This window comes from Numida meleagris, chromosome 9 (assembly GCF_002078875.1).
Source record: "Numida meleagris isolate 19003 breed g44 Domestic line chromosome 9, NumMel1.0, whole genome shotgun sequence".
Taxonomy (NCBI): Eukaryota; Metazoa; Chordata; class Aves; order Galliformes; family Numididae; genus Numida; species Numida meleagris.
Genome location: NC_034417.1, coordinates 16,951,287 through 16,975,661, shown reverse-complemented (window position 1 = coordinate 16,975,661; position 24,375 = coordinate 16,951,287). Strand labels below are relative to the sequence as shown.

The following is a 24,375-nucleotide window of genomic DNA, read 5'->3' as shown; positions in this document are numbered from 1 at the left end:
TTCCAGGCGGTGAGCCAAATGACTGCTCAGGAAGATGCATATAACACATGTCTGCAGTCTCCAAAGGGTTATTAACTGTGCAATAATGGCCATGAAACTTGGCTTCCTTGGAATACATTTAAAATTGCAAAAAATAAAACATTGTCTTTAGAGGAGGACAGGGGTGTTTCCTAAAAACTGTGGGGCCAAATCCACTCTCTGATGTTGAAAGGAGGTGGACTTCCCCCACAAAAAGGGTTGGGGACAGAGGAGGAATGCAGCCATTTCAACAGGACTACAGCTGCCTTTTGCCACATGCATTGTTATCAATAACAATTTCAAGACATTTCTGAAAAGCCCATGGTGTTAAATTAATAAAGAAGGTCCATATCTCAGTGGGGCTTTGGGATTTGAATTCAGTAAAACCACTGCTGCTCCTAAGACAATTTCCTCTTTTGTTGCATGGGTACCTTTGCAGGGATTTGTCTCTCTCTCCTGGTTCCAGCCTTTGCCAACACCAAGGCCTGCCCGTGATATTGCATCTGTTGCAGCTCCATGGGCCCCTGCCCAGAGGCTCTTTGTGATGCTCTGTGAAGACCAGTTCTACACCAGCATGGTCTATGCTGGCCAGCTCAGCTGCTGAGTCCTTCCATGCAGTATGTTACAGACTTCTTTTTATGAGTGACCCTCTTCCCCCATACTATTAAATTAATTCTTTCTCTGCATTATTATTTTGGCAGAGGCGTTTGGAAGGTGGGAGAAAGGATCTACTAAATGCTTAAGCAAATCTATGACCCCCCACTCAAACTTTTTTGAGGAAAAAGACACGGCACTGACTTTGGTCCCTTAGCAAATGAAGACAGCTGGTGGTCTGCATTTAAACGTGGCTGTTTGGGGCTCAGGCCAGGTTTGGCAGCTCACAAATCAGATTGCCTCTTGGTTCTCAGGAGTGGAGAACTGCCACGAGTGGAAGAGCTGTGGGGAAGCTGCTTCCCAGAACTGCTGTGCCAGCATGGGCTCTAGCCTTGCAGGGAGTTGTTGCTTCAGGAGGGAAATTCAGTTTCTGAGGCTTTAATGTTATGTTATGCTATTGGCATATGGCAAGGCAGTCCCAAATGGTGTTTTTTCTCTCATTTGGATGGGTTCTGAGCCAGTCCTTTCGCTTTGGTAACTTATTTCATGCTAGAGCATAGACTATGTCTTAAAAGAGGCAGGAAAACACAGAGCTATTAAATCTCACCTGGTCTCACATTAAGAAAGTGAATTGGAGACGTGGGTCCTGGCTTTGCTCAGATTTTGTCTGCTGGGAACTGGCTGCAGATACTCAGTTCCACTCTTGCTGCTGACCACAGGCAATGTCCTCTCAGTGCTGCTGTGCTGGCAAGATGAGTTTTCTTACGATTCCTTTTGCCTGGGACTGCCATAATGCCTGGAAGAGAGAAAATGGTGTTGACTTGCCTGTCTTTTGGGCACAGTATGCAGCTAACTATATGGTAACACAATTTATTCACTGTGGTCACTTCTTCTGTAAGGCAACACAAGAAAGACATCCTGAGCAGAACTGGAAAACAAAAGCTTTTTCACAAAACATATGAAGATAAAATTGACAAGCAAGGGGCTATCAGTTCAGACTGGTAGCATTTGTTAGTGTAGCAGAAAAGCTAAGTCACTGCCTGAAACAGTGATTGAGCACCTGGTGGGAGCCCAGGGGAGCTCAGGTGCATTGCATGGAAGGGGTGGAGCCAGGATCCACCACTTCCCAGGCCTCATTTAAGGGTTGGCAGTGGAGGTGAGGGTATCTTGTTGGAGATCCCTGCATACATGAGGCCTTCTGAAGGTAAGCAGATTCTTTCCTTTGTTTCTGAGCCCATGGCTGTTGCATTTGAGCAATTCCTTACTTGCTGTAGCCTGGGACTATGCTACTCTGCTGTCATTGCTTTGCTTTCCATCATGTTAGTCAGCCTGAAGTCTCTAGACCTATACAAATAAGGAAATGCATGATCCTGGATGTATGAGGTTCTACCTGTTGCTCGCTGTAGCAGACTAGGCACCTGGCTGCAGGCAGTGCTGGCTGTAAAGGCTGCTATGTCTGTAAGGGTACAGATGGATACCGGCTGTAAGCTTGTGAGGAACTTGACTGAGTTGGGAAGGGGCAGATTTGACTCAGGGAAGAGGGAGGCCAAACATGTGTGATGGCTTGTGCCTTGTTTCCTCTTTTTGTTTGTCTTGCTACAGTCTGGTTCTGTGCCAGCGAGCAGAAAGGACCATGTTTGGTGAAATGTCTTGTGTGGAAATCTTAGCTGATGATACAGCTAAGATCATTCTAAATTGCCTTTTTTTTTGTTGTTGTTGTTGTTCTTTCCTTCACTTTGTGCTATCATGGTTGAATACGAAGCTTATCTCCAGCCCTTTTCCTAGTCTCAAATGGTCTTCTTAGTACAACCCCAGTTGCCTGTCCTCCAAGGGATGAACTTCCAGATTCCCTTCCCCTTGCTTGTAGTAGCAGTGGTCGTGGCTCTAAGACACAACACCAGACAATCCTTGTGTAAGAACTGCACTGAGACCTGCCAGAGTCATTCACACTCTTTTATGGGTCTTCCTTTGAATTCTTCTATGACTTCAGTAAAGAAGTTGCTGATTTTTTGCAGAAGTTTGAACTCCAGGACACTGCTCTGCTTGGCCACAGCAGCTTAAAGCTGCTAACATGCTGTCTTTACTGCTTGCTATGACTCAGCCATGCTGGGAGAACAAGCCCTGATCCAGAGCCCACCAAACACAACAGAAATCTTTCTGTTGTTGGAAATCGCCCTCCTGCCTTCAGCAACCCCTAGACCGGGCTGACTGCTGACCTCTGGGCTGCTGAGGATATGGAGGGCTGACTGAATCATCAGGTGGGAAGGAGCTCTTGAGGCTGCCAGATCTTGGAGCGATGAGAAATGGCTGCATGTGGGTTTCGAGTGCCCCACAAGGGGAGTGGTAAGAGCAGGTAGCTTCCTGCTCATCTCCCACAGTGCCCTCTTCAACAGCCCATCCTCCCTGCTTCAGAGCTCTTTAAAACCCAGTCTTTGGATCTCCTGACATCTGTGTGGGTTTGGTTGGTTTGTTTTTGTTGTTGTTTTCCTCAGTGTGACAATGCTTCTAAGTGTAGGCAAGATCATTGCATAGTACAAGAGGGCATGGCCTCAAATTGTGCCGGGGAGGTTCAGGTTGGATATTAGGAAGAACTGCTTAGAAGGAGTTGTTTTAGGCATTAAAACAGTCTGCCAGGGAAGGTGATGGAGTCACTGTCCCTGGAGGTGTTTAAGGAAAAGGTATTAAGGGACATGGTTCAGTGGGCAATATTGGTGGTAGGTGGACAGCTGGACTAGGGATAGAGTTCTTTTCCGACCTTAATGTTCCAATGATTCAATTCTATGTTTGCCAAACATCTTTGTGTGCTCGTGTAGCTCCATCTTTTTTTTTTCCTGGTCTTTTGGGAAATAAGAGGGGATCAAGACTTGAGGTGATGGTGGGAAAGGCTGTAGAAAATGACGGAATGTATGAATTTATCAAGAGAGCTTCTGAGCAGCGTCAAGCTTCTTTCAGCAGCGAATGATAGGACGTGGATAGTGCAGCAGAACTCACTGCTCAGCCGGGCTCTGTCAGCTGTTCCACGCCCCGCTCGGGGGTCCCAGGCGGTTCCACGGACACCCGAGAAGCAGCGGCCACGCGCTCCGCCAGCGGCGCGGCTGCAGAGCCCCGGCGGGCCGGGGCAGGAGAGGGCGCCCCCCGCCGGCCGCCCTCACCCACGTGCACCCTTCCCCGCACCGCCCAGCGCCTTCAGCGCGCAGCCAATGGGCGGGCGGCGGGCGGGGCACTGAGGGGGGCACGAACCAATGAGCGCGCGGGGCCGCGGAGGGGGCGTGCCCGGGCGCCCACCACGCTGGGGCTGTCGGCGGCGCTGATTACTTTTTCCGAGGGCGGGGAGGGCTCACTCCGGCCCGGGCTGCCGCCGCCGCCGCCTCCTCCGCCGCCGCTTCTCGCTGGGCCCCGTCGCTGCCATAAAATGTTTGACGGCTGCCTCCTGCCTCTCGTGTTTCCCTGCCTCCTGCTCTGGGGACTGGACGCCGGCACAGGTAGCGCTTCTCTGCTTTGCATCCCCGTCCCCGGAGCCGCTGACAGCCCCCGCACCGGGGGTCCCAGCCCCGGGCGGCCGCGTGCGGGCGCGGGGCGGACAGCGGATCCCCTGCGTGGCCGCGGTCCCGCTCTGCAGGATGAATCGCTCCAGGCTCCTGCGTTTTCTTTTCCTGTCTTCTCGCTGCTGCTGTAACGTTTCATGTGGAAAGCTGCTGACTGTCCTTGGCTGCAGCTCCGGCTTGCTCTGCTTTTCCCCTTCTCCCTGCAGATTTTTATTGGGATTGGTGAAATGCGATGCTTGTGTCTGAGCTATATATTTTTTTTAATGATACAAGTAGCTTGAGCGTTTGCTTTATTCCTCTCTTCCCTGCGCATTTTTGTGTCTCATATATGTCTGTGTATATATGTAGGGGAAAAATAATTCCTTCCAGTGCGTGGGGATCTCAGTTGAAATCCGGGCCGGGCAGAACGGGGCTGGGGGGCCCGGGACCGCGGAGTACGGTCCGCCCCGTCGGGCCGCGAGCGCTGAGCCTCTTTCCTTCTCGCCTGCAGCCGGCGGAGCGGAGCTGGAAGTGGTGATCCCGGAGCGAGTGGCGCTGGAGAGGATCCACCTGCTGCCGCCCGCCGGGCGAGGGGACCGCGGCGGAGCCCGGCGCCGTCGGGAGCTGCTGCGGCCGCGGGAGGCGGCGGGGGAGGCCCTGCTGCTCCGCCTGCCCGCCGCCGGCACCGAGCTCTACGTGCACCTCCGCCGCGACCTGCGCTTCCTCGCCCGGGGCTTCGTGGTGGAGCATTGGCGCGGGGAGGAGCGGCGGCCCCCGGCGGAGCGGCTCTGCTTCTACACGGGACGCGTGCTGAACCGCAGCGACTCCTTCGCCTCCCTCAGCACCTGCGCTGGGCTGGTACTGCCTCCCTGCCCCGCTCTGAGCGACCTCGGCCCCGCTCTCGGTCCTTTCCCCCCGCCCCTCTGCTGCCCCCCGAGGGCTTTTCCCGTCGGCACCGACCCCTCTCCCCACTTCTACCCCCGTGGAGGCGCGAAGCTCCGTGCCGGTCCTTCGCCTCAGCGCCGCTTCCCTGCGTGCTGCTCCGGTGCCCTGCGCGTCCCGTCCGCCTCCCCGGGCAGTGGAGAGCTGCTCCGCTGTCCCCGCGGCGATTTTCCTGTCAGCTCCGCGAAGGCGGGAGCCGCCCTGCCTCGCGAAGGCGGGAAAGGTCGCGCGGGCATCGCCTCAGCGCGGGCATCGCCTCAGCGCGGGCATCGCCTCAGCGCGGGCATCGCCTCAGCGCGGGCATCGCCTCAGCGCGGGCATNGCATCGCCTCAGCGCGGGCATCGCCTCAGCGCGGGCATCGCCTCAGCGCGGGCATCGCCTCAGCGCGGGCATCGCCTCAGCGCGGGCATCGCCTCTCCTCACCCCCGGGCTGTGCTGAGGTGCCCCCGGGAGGGCTCTCTGTCAGCCCCCAGCTCTCAGCTGCTGCGTCTGAAGGCTCTGTGCCTCCCGCAGCAGACCCTCAGCTGCAGCGTGTCCACTGTCGGTGGGCTTGAGGAGTGTCCTGAGTGGTGTCACGCCATTTTGCCGGTCGGTGGGCTCGGTTTGACGCCTGCCTGCCCTGTTCTCTCCTCCGGGTTCCCCACAGCACAGCTGGGGACAGCAGGTCGGGGACAAGCCCCTCTGGGGTGATTTTCCCGCCTGAGGTGGCCTCACAGCACCTGGGATCCTCCCTTGAGCGTCCTGGGGAGAGGAGGCGATCCCGTGTGGGGCAGCCTTTGTGTTCCTCAGGGAAATGAAGATGTAGGTGCTCAGGATGGCGGCCGCTTTGTAAGCGCGAATCCCAGTAAGTGGTCTTGGGATGTGTGCTTAACTCTTGGGTGCAGAGTCGCTGGTGGAGATTGGCATCTTAAACTTTGCAGCGGGAAACGCTTCGAGCGCTGAGGGCTGGAGCCTTCATTTCTGAACCGTTTGAGGGCGCTGTGCCTCAGGTTTAAAAGAAAAAAAAAAAGTGGCTCCAAGATAGTGAGCAGTGGAGTGGCACTGCAAACTGAGCTGTGCACCACTGAGGGCTTCCTCAGAGTTCGGAGTTGATACCTCGGTTTCAGGCTTTAAATCAGCAACAGCTCCACGCATCTGTCGCTACGCACGTTTTGTTAGTCCCAGTCACCAAGCGCTTCCAGTGCAACCTGCTCTGGCAGAGCTAACAAAGACACGGACAGGAGGAACCTTTTTGAAAAGAGGAATGTAGTTGTAGGCACGGTATTAACTGCCTGAGATCAGGGAATGGAGGAGGGGGAGTGAAAGCGATTGGCGATGCTCCCAGCAGAAAAGTTGGAAAAGAAACAAGACTAGTTAGTCTTTGTTCATTAGGCCTGAAAAATGAGCCACAGTATTGCAATATCTGTTTATGTAATGAATTCTAAGTAATGAGTAAATTGATATAATTGAGCTAATTGACGTAACTTGGGATCAGAAAGTGGCTACTGTCAAAGCTGCTTGTTTGTGGCACTCCTGGGGACCAAAATCCGTACTACCACCTGTGGAAGTGGCAATGTTGGTAAAGCTCTGCTCACCCTTGCCTATGATTCTTGTCCTGGGATCACTGAGAGTGCTGTGGGCAGATGCACTGAGAGAGATACGTCTCTGCATGTCGAGAGACTCCTTTCTGATTACAGGAATCTATTCATTTGCTCTTCGTTCAGATAATCAGCAGGACTGGGAAAAGAGATCAGAGCAGATGCATGGTACGTGTGCGCTGGCTGAGGCTTATAACCTTTGTGAAGTGAAAAACAGCAGAAAACAGAAGTGTCTTTAAGCTGAACCTAAACTTAAGATGAAGCTCATTAACTTTTTAACTTTTGAATTGGGTCTGTTAAACTGATCTGCATCACTACATAGGCCTTCCTCTGGCTAAACTGACCTTTTGGCTTCATAAGCTTATTAGTAAACAGGGAACGTAGTAGATTTTAGCCTGCTTTCACAGTGTTTACTCAGTGTTTTGCAATGGATGTACTAAGTCCACATACCTGTAGTAAGTGCTATGCAACTGAGTGGGAAGATGCTTCCAGGAATTGAAGGAATGAAGAGTGTGCCTCAGATTATCTAGGAGGTCTGGAAGCTGGAGTGGACATGAGGTCGGGTGACTTCAGAGCCCAATTGTTTGCCATGTAATCTGGCAGTTAAAATACCCAAACCACTGCTAGAGCGCATTTTAATTTTTCTGGTTGCTCACTTAGGCACTGTTTACAGAGAAAGAATACATCTTTACCCTCATCACTTGCAAAGATTTGCTGGTGGGTGTGCAGACAAGGCCTGCATCCCAGGCTGGAAGAAAGACTATGTTTATGCAACTCTTGCAGCCTGTGTTTCCTGTCATTTGTGTCCTGAGCAGTGCTGGCATTGCGGTGAGACGTTTACTGAAAAATCTAGTAAAACGTCTGAATTCCCAGTGTGGAAATGCTAATAGGACTGGAAGCAAATGCTCAAGACATCTCATTCAGGAGGGCTGGTCAGTCAGAGTTAGAAATACTGTATCCTGGTCTCCAGCTGGCTCTGACTTCATGGCATGGTTGAGGAATATGGTTACAATAAATCACACTAAAAGTTGTGTAAAATGATTAAGGCAAGTAGAGATCTAATAAAGAATAAATCCCTGATGCAGTGGCATGAAAACTGAGCTACAACTAGACTGAGCAATTGCTTCCTGGTAGTACTATCAGATTCCCAGCGTGGCATCTAAAGGTTATGTTTTCTTTTTTAAAATTCTTCTTGCAAATGCCACTGTTAACAGCTATGTAGACTATTACAGTTTCCTGCCACAGCTTGTAATTGCATTGAGAAGGGTGGCCACACTCTTGCAGCTACATCAAACCATAATGTATGTAGGACTGATTTATCTAAGGAGTCGTCTGTGCAGTGTGAAGGTGTTCCAAGCCTCTTTACAACCTGGGGATCTCAGGGAGGTGAGAGGTGCTGTGCTCCTGGCAAGTGCTACTGCCTTCAGCTTGGCAGGACTGTATCTCAGCTGGGGAGCACGGTTGTGTAAACACTTGGTTTCTGCCTGCACTGAAGGACTGAACTGTCCTTTCCTGGTGCTGCAGAGACATGAGCGGAAGCAAAGTTCTGCAGCTCATCTGACCAATGCTAGAAGACAGGACACGGTGCAGGAAGTTGTCTCTTTTTCAGAAAGTTCTGGTTATATAAGGCCACAACTTGGGTTATCTTGAGTTATATTGTGTAGTGGACTGAGACTTCTGTTTCCAGCAGTCTGGGATCGTATTGTAGATGAGATGCTATGTTGCTTTTCAGCGTGGAAGTTCCAGTTTGCTCGAGACTTCTCAGAAATACTCATACATTGCTTTCAGGTGCAATTTCAGTTATGTGTTGTCTGTTGCTCTCTGTGTACTGCACTTATGCTCTCTAGCAAAGGTGGGCAAAGCATTGTTCTTATGTTTTGTAGCACTTCTTGGATTGATGCGGAGGGAATGCAGCAGAAGAGGCCCTTTCATCGTGGTGTATTTGTGCTGTGATGGCTGCAGTGCTTTCTGAGTCTGAGCATGGCTTGTCTTGTCCAAGATAAGGGAAAGAGGCAGAGTCCTGTAGCCTGTGTGAGACTTCTTCCCCACTTGCACACTACGGATTGTTGCTTCAAGCTGTACCCAGAATGTGAGATTCCTAAAGACTGTGTTTGATATGCAGTCTGTTGGACTGCAGTGTCAACACATAAAAATGGTATGGACTCTTTTCATTTTTTGCACCTAAATTCTTGAAAAAGTTGCTGTTTTCAGCAGGTAGTGGGTGCAGGTCAAAATGAGTGCTAGGTTTCGATGTAGAGATGAAATTCAAGTCTCTTTTCTGTTAAGGAACCTCCTCTGAAAGCAGAAAATCATTAGGGTGCATCTAGAGGAAGAAATTTATCTGTAAATAACTGCTATTTTGAAATGTAAAATCTCTGTTCTGGGTTCAAGAGTACTCTGAGGCCACCCAGTTAAGGCGAATTGTTCTTCTGAGTTGAGGTTGTTACTCCCTCCTGTTCAGGCTCATTCATCTCACTTTTTCATACCTCAGTTTGTCTCCTTTGAACTCAGTGACATTCTTTTGTGCAAAACGAATCAGTGGAAGCAGATGATGTGTGTTACCAGGATTCGTGTATGGCTCAGTAATGTTCTCATTCTCATCCTATAGGATGCAACACAGTAATTGAAGCTACATCTTAAGAAATACATGCTGAAAGTCAGGAAACATCAAACATTTTGCAGCACTGTCTCATATGATCAACACTGTAGAAAAGAGCTTATTTTGTTCCAAGCTGCATGTATATTTACGTGCTTATTTTGTGATTATCCATTTGGCTAGTAAGCAAGGTTAGATATAAGAAATATATTTACCAGTTAGCTGTAGTACCTGGAAATTTGTGCCCCTCTATTGTTCATGTTGCTGTTTGCAAGGTATGACTGGGACCAGGGTCAAACCCTATTTGGATGCACAGCTTTTTCTAAGTCTCTGAACTTCCAGTGACTTCTAGGTGGATTTAAGTGCCTGTGCTGGAACTGGATGCCAAAGCACGGTTTGGGATCCAGCATGGGAGACCAGTCAGGGCAAAGAGAACTGAGGAGGTTGGACTGCAGGCTCCAGGAAATCAGCAATTACTTGAAGGACTCCTAATGAAATGATAAGAACCTCGTAACAAAGACAGGGAAGGGTGCATAAGAGGCCACAGCCTGTAACTTGTAAGCCTGTCTGGTTATAGAGGGGACAGAATGTGAGAAGGATAGACGCTTGCTAAGAGTGCTTCCTTGATGATTTGTCCTGTTTCTTACATACCTTTGATCAGTGAATTTCCCCCTTCAAGGTGTTTGCCTTTTTTCACTTACTGCAGAGGGAGGTGATGCCTGGTTTAGAGCAGATGTCTGGGGCTTGGTGAGCTCAGTCCCTTTCCAGTGGTAGCAAATGCTTTGTGTATGCAACCAGGGCAGAGCTGCCCTTCAGGTGACTGCAAGAGCCTCTGCTGTTATGGAAAACAGGGCAGTGCAGGCATGCTAGAATTATAAGATGATATGATTTCCCCTCAGGAAACCTTCAGCTCTGCTGAATTCCCTTGTCTAGGAGAGGAGCTGTTTGGCATTCATCCATATCTGGTCCATAAGCTGAAAACTTAAACCTCTTAAAATTGCTCTGCTGGGTTTCTTTGTGCTGGGATTTTCTTTCTCCTTCCACGGAGAAAAAAGAGAATTTCCTTGCTTGTGCAGAGCAGGGACAGGTTGAGATGGAGGTGCAGTCAGCTATTCTTGGGTATGGCCTGCTCTCATAACTAAGTGTAAACCTGAAATGACCCTGGAGCAAATGATCTCATTTTAAATTTGTTTGAATTGCACTTGTAAATAATAGATGACTTTAAGCTGAGATGCAACTGATAAGGACAGGTCTAAAAGTCACGTGAAGTTATTAAATCTGATTTGTGTTGGTTTTTATTCTTCGTTTTAGATATTAACTTCCTGTTAACTTTGAGGAAATGGTTAAATGAAGATTTGCAGTGTAACAGTTGAGACATTGAGAACGGGATGCAATTTGTCAGATAATTAAAACTATTCTTTTGTGCATGTTCATATGTTTGTAACTAATGAATGCTTAGGAGAAAAATCTGTTAAAGATTTGACATTTCATAGATCTTGTTCAAAGATGTTGTGAAAATAAAAATGGCTGGAAAAACAGTGTAACTGCTGGAGCCTATTAGTGCGTGGGAAGGTCCAGAGCCACGCACGAGGGAACACTGGGGACTTTGGATTCCTGTCCTGAGCTAGCCCTCAAGCTATTGCAGCTCCACCAGAACTACCAGGAGGCAGAAGCAGAATACTGAAGCAGGACAATGTGATTAAAAATGCAGACCCTTTGATACTGTTCTAGTTTCAGTGATGTGGTATGAGGACCTTCCTGTCATTCAGCTTGTGGCAAGTCCGCTTGCCAGCATGGTAATGTGTAGAAGACAGCTGAACTAGGAGTGACATGGGAGTAGATTAGAGATTCTTGATCGAGTGGCCAATGTGTATACAAAACTCTAGTGTGAGAAGGTAGGAATTGTTTGTAAGAATATTTGAGTGGTTTGGAGAATGGAGTTCTCCAATGATAGTGAGCAATATTGAGGTGATTTTTAAATTAAGGATAGTATGGAAGATGTAGCCTCTGTTAAACACTGTTCAGTAGGGCTGTAGTGGGCACTGTGTCTTATTTTATTTGGCTTGCCATTTTGCCTACCTTTTTGAGGTTGAAATTATTTCATCCTTTCCTGTTAGCTAAGCTGAATGAGTGTCAGCTATATGGTCTTGTCATGGTAACTGTGAAATCCAAGTTAGATTACTAATGTAAACAACAGTGATCTTCTAAGCTCCTCTGAATTTTTGTGCTCCTGATGACTCCTGTATAATGGGTGCTTTGGGGATGGCCAGGCTGGGCAACAGCTGCTTGTTTGCTGGTGCACTGAGCAATATGAGTGTCTGGCACAGCGGCTGGTCCTGTTCATATGGGCTTTTGGCATGAGAGAATGGTAAGAGGGAATTTGCAGCTTTTGATATGCATCTTCCCAGGTGAATGTTGCTTAACAGATCCAAAGCGTTTTATTTAATTAGAATGATTTCCAGAGACAAAGGAAAATAGCTCTGACAGTGACATTTTACTTCCTTATCTTCAAAATCTAGCTTCTTGTAGTCCATGAATATCACCTAGAGAGGAAGAACTAGTATTTGTCCAGTGCTGATGTCTGATATCTCATGCTGTGATTAGCACTGCATAGTACATGGTAGTTGGAAGATTTAAGAGAGACAACAAGAGGAATGGATTTCTTATGGAAAAAGCAAAATAATGACCAGAGGATTCAAGCCTGGGCCAACAGGTTTGAAGACATTTCAGAATGCAACTGGCAAGTTGAGGGAAAACTAACTCCCTAGGAACACTTTACAGGCTCTATCCTGCAAATCTTTCCTGCCTGAAACTCTAGTTGGCTTGTCTGATTGAACTTGAGATTGCTTCTTAACCTATTCCAGGGTGAAGACACATGTCTCTCCCTCCATAGGTTTCACAATCCCAAAGCAAATGTGAAACATAAGTCTTTTCCAATGGTTTAAATTATTTTCCCGCTTGATGCCAGAAAGTTGGGATAATGTCGGGTGGTGATGAAACTGACTTCTTCTTACATATTTTTGGCACCAACAAAAATGGTTGGCAGTGTTTCAGGAGCTCTGGTGTGGCTTTTAGTACCATGGCACCAGATTTACAACCCTTCTTCTAAATAATTAAAACCTATATTAGAAAGGGGGGGCTGGGGCTACCTCCCAACTGGAAGATTGCAACAAGGAGAGGAAGTAGTGGAAAACATTGTAAAGGAGACCGGAAGAATAAGACATTGGCGTTTTGCTGTCTTTGAAACAATTTGGATGGAATTACCCAACTTAGAATCTAGGTGAAGAGGCATGCCCTTGGCAGCCGTGGCAGATAGAAATGCTGACTGTTCAACTGCTCTTTCAAAAGTAGTGACCCTTTCTGAGAGAGCCTCCTTTCTCACGAATGCTGTTCAGTTTGTATTGTCAGAAAATGAGAGCTCTCATTTCTCTTAGCAGAAATTCCTCTTGCTAGAAATACTAGGCCAAAGGGATTTCCTGGGTGTACGTGAGGACTGAATTTGGCAGGAAGGTGTGGAAATGTACAATTTACAGTATGTATGTAATGTATATTATAAATCATATTAGTACAGTCAGCTGTTGAATATATACTAGTTGCATGTATGTGCAGAGCATTTATTTGGGTCGTTGCCTGGCTGGCACGGAACTCAGTGATGAGATGATGGGGCAGTCTAACCTTTCTCTGAATGTTGAGGATGGATGTTGTAAGCATGTAACCTACAGGGCCCCTTTATAAGTCCCTTCACTTATCAGATTGTGCCTTCGGTACACCTGATGCCTCCTGACAGGACATATTATGCCTTCGGTTACTAGCAGGAAAAGTTGGATCAGACCTAGAGATTACTTCCAAGGGACTGCGTTACAAAGAGCTGTGTTTCAGGGCTTTCAGTTGCTATACAAATAAATATTGGATTAGTACAATGAAAAGCAAATTTAAAAACCTTCATTGTACATATTCACTTCCTCTAATGTGTTATAACAGTGTTGATTATTAAACCTGGAAGCTTTGCTAGGTGATTTCTTTGCCTTCACTCTTTTCCTTTTACACCAGAAAAGGAATGGGAAAGGCATACAAGCTTTATAAACTATTGGTTTCAAGCAGAGGAGGGCTGTCCTGGGGCAGAAACTGCCTTCCTAAGGTATGCTTGCCAGTCCTGGTGTATGGTATGGGCTTGGAGCAAGAAAAGCAGAGTTTTAGCACTCTGACCTGTGGAGTCTACTGTTAGTCAGGGACTTTGCCTTCCTTGTGTTACTTATTCCAGGTATGGTTGAAAAGATCATCAGTGGGAAGGTACGATAAGCCACTTTCTGTGTGGTCTCTGTTGCAATTAGTAAAAGGTATTTGGTCCTCACACTAAAAAAATGTGAGTGGCTCTGCAAGAATGACACGCATAGCCAGTGTCCTGTTTGCAGGCAGTCTCATCTCTCTGCTCTGCTGAGGTAATAAATGCCATTTGAAAACAATGTAATTTTGGCTGTTAATTAGAAAGGTGGTTATGAAAGCATTTATGTTAATAGGGTTTATTTGTTCTCATGTGAACTGAACATAGATGTACATCTTTATGCTTCTAGCTAGAGTAGTCTTCTAGTTGAAGGGAGAGAAAGAAGTGGAAGGACAGGTGTTGACAAGAGCTCTTTTCTCTGGTGTTTTGTTTGTTTGTTTGGACATGTGTAGTGCTTTGCATAATGATGTTTCTGAACATTCTTAAATGATAAATATGAAAAGCATATGAAGTTCTTCATTGTGTATTATGTAGATTGAACAGGATCACACTCACTTTTCCTCATGTTGTAAATAACGGTTGCAGGGAAACGGTCTGGGGTAAGACTGGGTTGATAAAAATGGTTAGGATAACAAACTGTCTGATATCCTTTTTTCATTTCTTCTGTTATGGACAGGTTGGCTATATTCAAATTGGATCAGAGCACATGTTAATACAACCAGTGAATACATCAGAGACCTCATTTAGCGGGAAAGAACACTTCATCAGACGTAGACGATCCACAAAATCAAGCCATTCTTTGAAGTCGCACATTCCTGATGAGCACTGCAAGGTTGTAGCAGGTGAGCTTGAAGTAGCTCAAGAGAACAGCCATGAGTATGCAGTTATAGTTGTAACTGTTGTTTTGCCACATATGTCTCTATTTTGTAGTTCAAGTGTTCTGGCCACTGGAGGTAGTGAAAAATGGCACGAACTAACGAATCTGCTACTTCCATCAGAAGGAGCCACATCACAAATACAGTTAGGATATATGCTGTAACTTTCGATTGGTGAGGAGGTAAACTACAACTTCTGCTTTAACTGTGTGATGTAGGTGTTGCTCAGGAAGGAATTGACAGTGTTAAGCAAAGGCCTAAAACTTGAAACTGAAGTTGGTTGTGAGAGGTGCTTTATCATCTCAGCTTTTCACTGGAGTTGTGTCACTGTGCAGAGATGTAGGTGTGGACAGAATGATGATACTTGCATTTCAGAATGGAAAAAGAATTTCATTTCAGGTACTTCCATATCATTTAATAAAAAGGATTTTTTGTGAAGATTATATCCAGGAATCCACTTAATAACAGGACAAAAAGATATCTGAAGGGGAAGAGTCAAACAGTTCCTCTTACACTTTCCTTTTCAGCTTCTCATGTGCCATCATTTCTACTTCTGTTTAGAAGAGTACACCATCCATGACAGAATACATCAGGGTGCACTGTCAACTGAGCAGACGTCTTAATTTTTGTTTCTCTTGACGGTTATTTTGACTTTCTTCCTGTCTTTCACCTTCTTCCAGTTAAGGCCACAGAAGGCACTTAGTGTGTGCATGTGAAGTGCTAAAAATCTTGTTGGTGTTTTCATGGTTAGCAGCTAAAACAGAGAAAATGCAGTTGTTTTACACCCTTTTCATATTTTTTTTCAAAGGAAAATGGCTGACTATATCCAATGATCATAGCTTGTCTTATGCTATTTTTAAAGCCAAACTCTGATTGTTGGCTAATACAAACTGATTGAGCTTTTGAGCAAATGATTTTTTTGTGTGTGTGTCCTCTCTGGGAATCTGTCTGGATGGGTTGCATACAGAGGGTGTTTTTAGTGAACTCTACAGTCTTTTTCTATAGGTTTCTTTATATTATTTATATTCTTTTCCTTTTATTCCTCTTCTGGCCCATTACCTCATCAGTATTTCAGCTTCTGTCTTCTGCTGGATGGACTGTGTACTAAATGAAGGCAGCATGTTAAGGTATCTATGTTATCTTCTGCTGGGTTATTAAAGGGATGCAGTTGGAAGCAGAAATGGCAGGTAAAATTTGTACAGGTGTAAGATCCGCAAGTATGGAAAGAGTAGACTGGTCAAGAACAATCTCTGTAGTTAAACATACACGGAAATGGCAGTAGCAGGAGGCACAAGAAGTTTCTTCATTGGCAAGAGTAGCAGAAAGAAAAGTCTGAAGGAACTGAGTGGAATAGGCAACCATGAGCTTAAGAAAGTTTGCATTTTGTATTTAATGCAACCTTTATGCCAGAAGAAATGGCCGGTGCTTGCTTACTCATAAGATTTCCTTCTAGCTGGCATTCCTTATTGGTAAATTCTGTAGCCAGGACCTTTATTTTCTCTTTAATGGAGCTGAGCTCATAGTAGTTCAGCAGGTACATCATTGTCATGGGTTCAGACCAAATCAAAACGTTTTGATTATCTAGTATTAACTTTTAGTTGGTGTTAGAGTTATGGTTCTCGTATCTTTTTCTAGAGGAAACATCAGAATTCGGTGCCACTTTGATTTCTTAGTTGACTGCTGTAGGTGCTGTGACACTGTGCTCGTAGAAAAAGCATTACAACATTTTTACACTGTAAAGTACGACCATCATTAGTTAAAAGCTGAATTGAACCACAACCAGTCCAAGTAATCTCTCTCATCCTTTTGCCATTGGACCCTCTAAAGGTGTGGTTTGCCTGCCCATGGCAAAACTGAAATTCTCTCCTTGAAATAGGTGATTGACAAGCAAGTCTTGAGTGTGGGGAATTTCAGTGTTAGACAGGTAGATGCTTGGTCTGATATGATGTGATCGTATTGTACTTAACTCTGTCAGCAAAATTAGTTGCATGTCTGTTAGATTCCTAATTCAAAACTCAAACTTTCTACTGCAAGCAAGGTTGTTGAATTTCTTAGTGTGCTGGACTGAGAACAGATATGCACATACATGCACATGGCTGTGCAAATTGCTACTATTGCTCAGCTCATGTGGGGAAAGTGGCTAGGTTCACTTGGGCTGAGACAGAGAGAAATTGATAGCCCGATGCAAAATGTATTTGCATCTAGCTTTGGGAGTGGATTTTTTTCCGATCTGATGCTAACTGAAGTACTAAGCTTGGACTGGAGTTGGGGACAGCATGTGCTTTGCTGACTTGTGAGACCAGGATGGCGTTAGGTGAGGAGACACACAGACATGCATGCATCAGCCCCGCACTGTGCAGGAGTATGCAAAAGAGCTACAAACAGAACTTGGATCCCTTGGGTGCTGGTTCTTTGCATTAACTGCAGGATTGTTAGGGTAAAAGGGGAACAAAGCACTCAGCTGCAGCGCAGTGGGGAGTACTGCTTGCTTATGCAAACAGCCACTGCTTCAAGTAGCTGTGTCATAAAATAATGAAATTGCTCATGGGCTTTGCCACTTAAAGGCAGACTCTTGAATGTTTCTCATTGTTGCGGGAAAGAAATGTAAGTCATGGCTGTTAATAGGCTTAGCACATTAACGACCTAATTGACTCCTGTCTGGTTTGGATTAACTTTTGTGCACAAGAGTTTAGAAACTAAAAAACGTTAATCCTCTCTGACACACAAAAGGTCTATTTGGAATGAAATTGTGTGGTAGTGGTGATCTTGGGGCTTGCTTCCAGAGTTTTCCTGGAAAAAGGTGTTTTCAAAGCCACAGAACTGCCACACTTGAGCACTTTCCATTCCTTACCTATTTTCCTTGAATTTCTGGAGCAGATAAGAATCACCTTTGAAGATGCTTTTTTCTTAAAATTTTGTAATTCATCGGTGCGTAGCATGATGTGGAGTTGTTTAGGATTCAACCAAAATAAAAAGTATCGCACCTTTTTAATATGAATATTGAACATGTTGTAAGAATTTAAACAGAGCTAACAGAGCTCAATAGCAAAATTTATTGGCAAAAGTAGTCTTGTGATATCTAAACTTAAGGATTGAGGGGGAGGAAAGAAAAATTAACAAAAAGCCTGGTGATACAGTAACTTGTAGGTGTGAGGGGAGAAAAGTAGTTTAGGAAAGCAAAAGGAGCTTAATCAGGAAGTGCCATGTGTCAGCACTATGAGTGAGTGTAGAGCACAGCTTTCCAAGGCATTCTTCTTGAGGTATTTTCCTCATGGATCCAAGTGATGGGAGAGGAAAGCTGAACTAAACAGTCCCTTGGGGCTAGGTAATGCTAGCAGTCTGGTTTGATAAATGATTGTTAAAATCTCTGAAACAACAACTTTAAGTGGCATAACATGTCTTACAGCACTAGGAATCTTTAGAGCTGCGGGAGAATTCTGTGGGAGCCAAATTTCTCCTGGAATAGTCTGTATAGGAGGATTAAGCTCTCTGTTGTCAGGAGTGGGAAAGCACTTAAGGTCATGCATGACTGGATCTTTGAGATCTGAAGCTGAAAGTGGCTATTAATGGGTTAAAAAATCCCAGGTCTGCTGGTTGAGGACTGATATTTTAATTCCTTTGTTTGAATTCTGAAGTACTCAAGCAGCAGAGGATGGATCCAGTCATCATGGGCCAGGTGCTATTGTTAGTCATATGATATGTGTATCTGTAGCTTTTTTATCACCTGTCATACAGCAGGAGGAAGAGTTCAAGTCGCAATGCATGTTTCTGTACAGGCATGAACATGAGCCCCTGTGAGGCAAACAGAAAGCCCATTAGAAGATTTCCAGGTGCGTGTGCTGTGAGGGGGAAAGAAGGGAAGGTTGGGTTTCATTAGCTCTGAAGCATGGCGTCGTTAGAAACATGGTAAATAGCTTTGCACCAGTGATGTGAAACACTTTTAGAGATGATAACCAAAGAATCTGGGCTGGATTTGAGGTACAAATCTGTTATTGCATGCTGTTCTGATTTTAAAAATGAGCTTGACAGCTCTTTTGTCAAAGGTCTTGTACTCGTGATTTTTCTGGAGAGGGAGTGGAGTCTCAGGGAGTTTTGACTATAGGTTTTAATACATACAAATAAGAATTGCTCAACAGGTGAGCCAAACAGAGAGAAAGAGGTCTCTGTTTGAATGCATTATATGTTATTCTTGCAGTGTCCTCAAGCTTGGCCTGGATGTCAGTGCATAAGCTTAACTTATTCCCAGGGCCAGGAAGTAGCTGCAGGGCTAATTTGTTTTTTAACAGTTTCTGTCCTTCCCCTTTTCCTAATGCCATAGGAAAAGCTGTTGACTGGGAAGAAATGGGCAGAGCAGGAAGGACTGGTGGGGGACTGTATGACCTCCTGTATTAACACTCTACAGCTTAGAGTGGTGGTAGAAAATACCTGAGGTGGGGTTTTTTCATTGCCCTATCTCTCTGATCATATAATATATGCAATAAAGTTATTTTCTTGTGACAGTACACATGGAATAACAGTAGTTTAACATTTGCTGAGATCTCAGAACTGCAGAATGGCTTGGGTTGTCAGGGGCTTCTGGGTCCATCTGATCCAACCCTGCTGCTCAAGCAGGACCACCTGGAGCAGGTTGCCCAGGACCACATGCAGGCAATCTTTGAAGATCTCCAAGGAGGGAGACTCCACAACCTCCCTAGAAACCTCATCTGATCTGGTCATATTTCTTTACATATTTCCTATGCCTTCAAAGTCTAAGTAAAAGTTGTATTATTTTTTTCTTCTTCACAGTTGTTGTTTCTGTTGTTTTTTTTTATACTGAGGGAAAATATCTCTGTTAAAGAAGTCAAACCGTGATACAAAAGCCTAGGAATCTCTTCTAACTGTGCTGGTAAAATTTTGTTTCTTTGGGAAAAGTAAGTTCTGTTGTAATTTTTCCAGAAGTCTCCAGTGATGTATTAAAGTCCCTTTACATAGAAGGGATTTGATATAAAATACAACCCATGAGTATGAGAGAGAGCAGCTTGTCTTTGGAGGGTTGGTTGTTATTTCATGTTTATGGTGTAGACCTCATAAATTACTCTTAAATGCGAGCTTGCTTTAAACCCCCTTTTGTCATCTTGAATGAACCAGTTTTTGTTTAATACAAATGTGCTGCCTAGAGAGAAGTTAATAGAGGAAACTAAACACAGGAAGATCAACATTTTAATTCAGAAAATAACAATGCATTGCTTCTCTGTCTAGCTATTTTGCAAACTGTTTGAACAATTGATCAAAGCTGGTAATAATTTAAGTGCTAGTATGCAGGTATCAAATATGGGGAATGGTTTCCCAGAACAGGTATAAATCCTAAACACATGTTGCTGCTATGTTGTGTTTCCCCATCTTTAATCATTGTCTTTTAGATGTGTTTTCTCTGCAGGTTTGACTTGGCCTGAAACAGCGGTTGTTATGGCCAAAAAACATGTGCACTAAAAATAGAGAGATGTAATGCAACCTGTATTAGTCCATATTAGGAAGCATCTGTTGAAGAATTAAAGCAAGGATTTCAACAATAGACTATGCAGAAGATGTAATGTGATTAGGTGTTTGCAAGTATTGACGTATTCCCTTTATCAGAAATTAGATCTTTCAGCACGTTACCTATGGTGTACGTCTCGTGTGGATAAATCCTTTGGTTTCTCCATGTCCCTGGTCTTCCAAACAGGGAGTCTGTTTTTTTCCCAGCAAGTGTGTGATTGTTTCCTTATGGCTGACAGGCAGCAGCCTTTTGGAGCGGTGTCCAGAAGCGTCCTTTTCCATCACGTGTGGCGAGCGAGGTTTTATTGCTGATTTGTTCTGGATGAAGCCCTCAGCACAAGGGCAGCATGGATAACATGGAGCAGGAGGGGCTCCAGGTTCTTCTTCCTCTACTGTCAAGGTGCAAAAAAGATGTATAAATACATGTGGTTTATGGATTTCTTCCTTTTCCAGAGCAGCTGCTGAAGTAGAATGTACTGCTGCTTCACTTGGTTCCTGATAAAAATTAGTGCTAGTTTCCACTGGAACTTAATGATATTTAAACTGGCAGATGCTATTGAGCTAGAGTGTCTGATGTACACCATCCTTCTCTCAGGATGTTTATGGCTATTCCAGTGGTCATTTTGGCTAGAAAGGCAGTCAGGTGGCTCCAGGCAGACTAAGATCATTGCTTACCTTTTAGCTGTCTTCATTTTTTTCCATATTGTCATAAATCATAGTTCAGGCTTGGAGCCAAGAGTTGGGAATCGGGACTCTGCTGGCTCCACTTCCTGATGTGGTTTGACTTGTGACCTTCAGCAGATCTTTTGGGATCTTACATGTGAAAACTGCTATGTGTTGGGCACCTACGTTTTTGCGTGGCCAAGATGGCAACACCTTTTGGAAGGTTTTGCCTCCATTCAGAAGTTCTAAGCTAAGCTGAAAACAAAAAGAGGTAGTTTGTAATTTTGAATCATCAGCTAATATATGTCCCAAAATAAGTATCCAAGACTGAAAGCAGTAAAAATTAAAGATTGTTTGGGCTACAACCTCTAACCTCTAACTCTCAAACACCTTCTTTATTTACAGATTAGATCTACTAAGTTTGAGCTGGCTGCGGTACTGTGAGGCTTTGGCTCTGACAAGTTGCTCCTTGAACTGGCAGTTTCTTTCTGTGATCTGTTCCCTGTGTAGTTTGACACACGTGTATATATAAAGGATTAAAAATAACTATTACACTGTTTTTCACTTCAGTTTGACCTGCAGAGCCAACACATTTATGTGAGATAAACTGCATTCTTTACTGGCTTTTGCACATTACCAGAAACAAATTGTCCAGTTTCCAAGGAGGTCTGTGCTACTTCTCTCAAGTTGTAGGTGTAATAGCGGGGCCAGGCTGTAAATGAGGAACTCCTGGTTTGGTGAAGTCCCTCTGGGCTCTTTCACCCTCAGCTGAAGTGGTTGGGGTTCAGCTGCCATACTTCAGGATTGGTAGGGTTGAAAGTTGTGAAAACATTCTTTGCAAACCAAGCACGTTTGCTAAAGACTCATTAAAACAAAATAAACCTGGAGGCCAGCGATGCCATTTTTCACAGCGTAACTGCAGCCAAGTGTTTTGTAGTCTCTAAAGCCTGAAAGGGATTAAGACCGTGCTTTGATTGGTTTCAGGTCTGCTAAGTTTAAGTGATCAAAACTGAGGACTCTGAGTTCACTCTTACTTATATCACCCCTTGTCATTTGGATCTTAATTATATTTGTGTTACAGGATCTTCCCCCATGGCCCCAGGCAAGTTGGGACCTTTGTGTCTGTCACAAGCAAAGGAAATCAATTCTGCTTCAGAGTACAACTAGTAACAGAGCAGATCAAATATAGGAGGAGGAACCGAGCCACAGAGGCTAAGAGGGAGTTGACAGAGCAGGTATTTCCATTCCCACTTTAATAGTCTTACCATTAAACAATGCTCAATGTGCCTGCTTTGTGTAATGTTAGGTTGTTTTCTCTGTCTTATGCGAGCAAGTCCTTGCTTCTAGTTGGGTGAAAAGCCTACAAGAAGGGTGTGCTTTTAAAAAGAGATGAACGTACATAGTTGAGGAGGTGGCATTTTCTGAAGCCCTGCTGACAAAGTGATCCTGTGTGCTGGTAGAGGTCATAGTGCCTATCCTGTACTATACTGACCTTTCATGAAAGACTAAGTCCTGACGCGTTATGTTCATCACTGAAGACTGAGTATGTTTTGCAGAGGAATAAAGTATTAACTGATTTGCCTAAGCCACAGGCTAGCTTCAATAACAATCCTTGTAATAAAATCTCCCTGGTGTTTTGGGATGGAACACAGAGTTCATGACTTCTGTCTCAAGTTCTTGTTTGCTGATGTGCCAGACAAATAGTCATGAATTTGTGATTTGCTATGGCAGTGCTCATGTAAAGAAAAATAATGTTTTTGGGAGGTGGATTACAGAGCAAGTGATCCATTTACTATGCAGTGATTTTTTTATTTTCTACTTGTTGATGCACGCTTTTGTCTACTATTCTATTCAGGAAGAAATTGGGAGTGTGTAACTATTTTGTGGCACTGGGCCTTAAAAATAAAGAGGACAGCTCTCAGTCTGTAGTTAGCTGTGATTTGAATGAGCAACCATTTTTGTTTCTTGAACTTCAGCTATCCTGCTGACACCAACGAGCTGTTGTAACCTTGAAATCCCAAGTTTTTAGAGGATACATACAAATCCAGTTCAGAGGGACAATGTTTTGCTGTAACCTGGCACTGGTGAAGGAGGCTACATGTTCTTGTGGCTGGAAGTAGATTAGGGTGTTCTGGCTGTGGCTGCAACTTCACTAGTGTCTGTTCTTAGGTCCCTTCTTCAGTTCTTGTTGGTGTCCACTGAGAAGTGAATGCCACAAGAAAGGTGTCAAGAAAACAACTGTGTCAAGCAAGGCCCTTGCAGCTGAAGTGTGGTTTCTTTTTTTTTTTTTTTTTTTTTCTTCAGGAGATCAGTGTTTTGAAAAGAACCCTCTCTGTTGTTGTATGGATGAAAACTGCAGCTGCAAGGTAACCACTGCACAGAGCTTTGGATATAATGTCCACAGGAGCCAGTGGAGGGGTGTTTCTGGTGGTGTCCATGAGTTTTGAATTGACCTCCACGGTGATGTCACAGGTCTGAGCTGTCCCAAGATCATGGTTGCTCCTTTGGCTCAGGTTGTGCTAGCATGTAACCCTCGACTGGGCTGACCTTTCAGCAAAGGTTTTGCTATGCTGGAAGGCTCAGAACTCTGATCCTTTTCACATGGTCTTGCTTCTAACCATAAACAGCTTGATCCCTAGGCTGGATAAATCAGGGTACTGAGTTGTACAGCTTTTGGGCATCCATTGGGGTGGTGCTGTGCTATCAGTCTTTTGAAGAAGCTGTTCAATAAAGCATTCGGGTGTAGCATGGCTGACAGATCCAAACACGAGGAATAGTTTGATTTTAATTTTAGCACACTTCTCTTGGTATAATCTCTAAATAATAAACATCTTTCAACACCCCACACTATATCTTCTTTCAAACTAAGAAGGAAACCTGCTTGTATTCTCTTTAGATTTTGCTTTTACTCTTGGCTGGGATGTAAATGCCACTGATAATCTCCACTTCCTGTCTCACTTCCTTCTTGATTTCCATCTTACGCCTTACCTTTTTGATTTTAAATGAAATCAAGTCATTGTTATTTCTGAAAATATATTTTAAATTAGTGCAGTGTCTGGATTTAATAGCAATGTCCGAAACATACAAGTACAGTATGCTGATCTTTTTCTTTTAAACACAGAATAGATGACTTCTGGGAGGACTCTGAAATTTTGCTTACTTGTGATATTTGTTGAACTGCATCCAGAAGCTATAGCAAGGTAGTTAAAATTATGGAGAGGAATATGAGGGAGAAAATCAAATGAAGGGCTAGGAGTGAAGATTGTTTTTCAGATGAGCCTGGGAAATGCTGTTGGAAGGGTGGTAGGAGGAGCAGGAAGGGACTCTGCAGTTACAGCAGGGACGTGCCAGAATCCAGACGGGGCTTTCGGTGTGTAATAGGAAAAGGTCATTTGGGGTGGTTGCTTAGGAATTGTACATCTGTTGGGTTGCCATAAAAAGTACTTGAACGTAAGAAGCTTTCTATTGAGGCATCAAAGTAGCTCTGTTGTGCTTCTCATGAGAATAGGGGCTATATATACACGTTTATTTTTTTGCTGTGCTGCGGAATATTTCAAAGACTGCTGGGCTGCTGAAGGTGTTGTGATCATGTTGCTCTGCAGGTGACTAGTCGTGGAGAGGTGAGGAAAAGCCAGCTAGTGAGCTTGTCCAGTGTTGCATACAGTTTATGCTGAGGATCCGTTGGTGTACTTCTCCCATCAGCTAACAGTCCTGAATTTTGTGGCACTTTTGGCCAGATAGTCTATGTAATGCACTGTCAAAGACAGGCAAAAAGAATGTTGCTTGGGCCTAATCATGCACAGCATATATATGTGCTGTGCTGAAAATTGGCTGTTTCAGCTGTCATTT

The 24,375-nt window shown here is 44.9% G+C and overlaps 1 protein-coding gene across 7 annotated transcripts in view; it reads left to right on the top strand.

The window, feature by feature from the left end:
• Positions 1-24,375, top strand: part of ADAMTS17 (ADAM metallopeptidase with thrombospondin type 1 motif 17) — a 178,505-nt gene that overhangs the window by 5,330 nt on the left and 148,800 nt on the right. For 2 of the 7 annotated variants that reach the window (XM_021406967.1, XM_021406966.1), the window contains exons 1-3: positions 3,904-4,094; positions 4,648-4,994; positions 14,151-14,316. In XM_021406967.1, the coding sequence (XP_021262642.1) occupies positions 4,025-4,094; positions 4,648-4,994; positions 14,151-14,316 (583 nt within the window). In that variant the 5' untranslated portion in view covers positions 3,904-4,024. Of the gene's footprint in view, positions 1-1,789; positions 1,817-3,903; positions 4,095-4,647; positions 4,995-5,406; positions 5,924-14,150; positions 14,317-21,627; positions 21,762-22,830; positions 22,893-24,375 lie in introns of those variants that run through there. The other 5 variants (XM_021406969.1, XM_021406970.1, XM_021406971.1 and 2 more) reach the window with 5 other exon arrangements.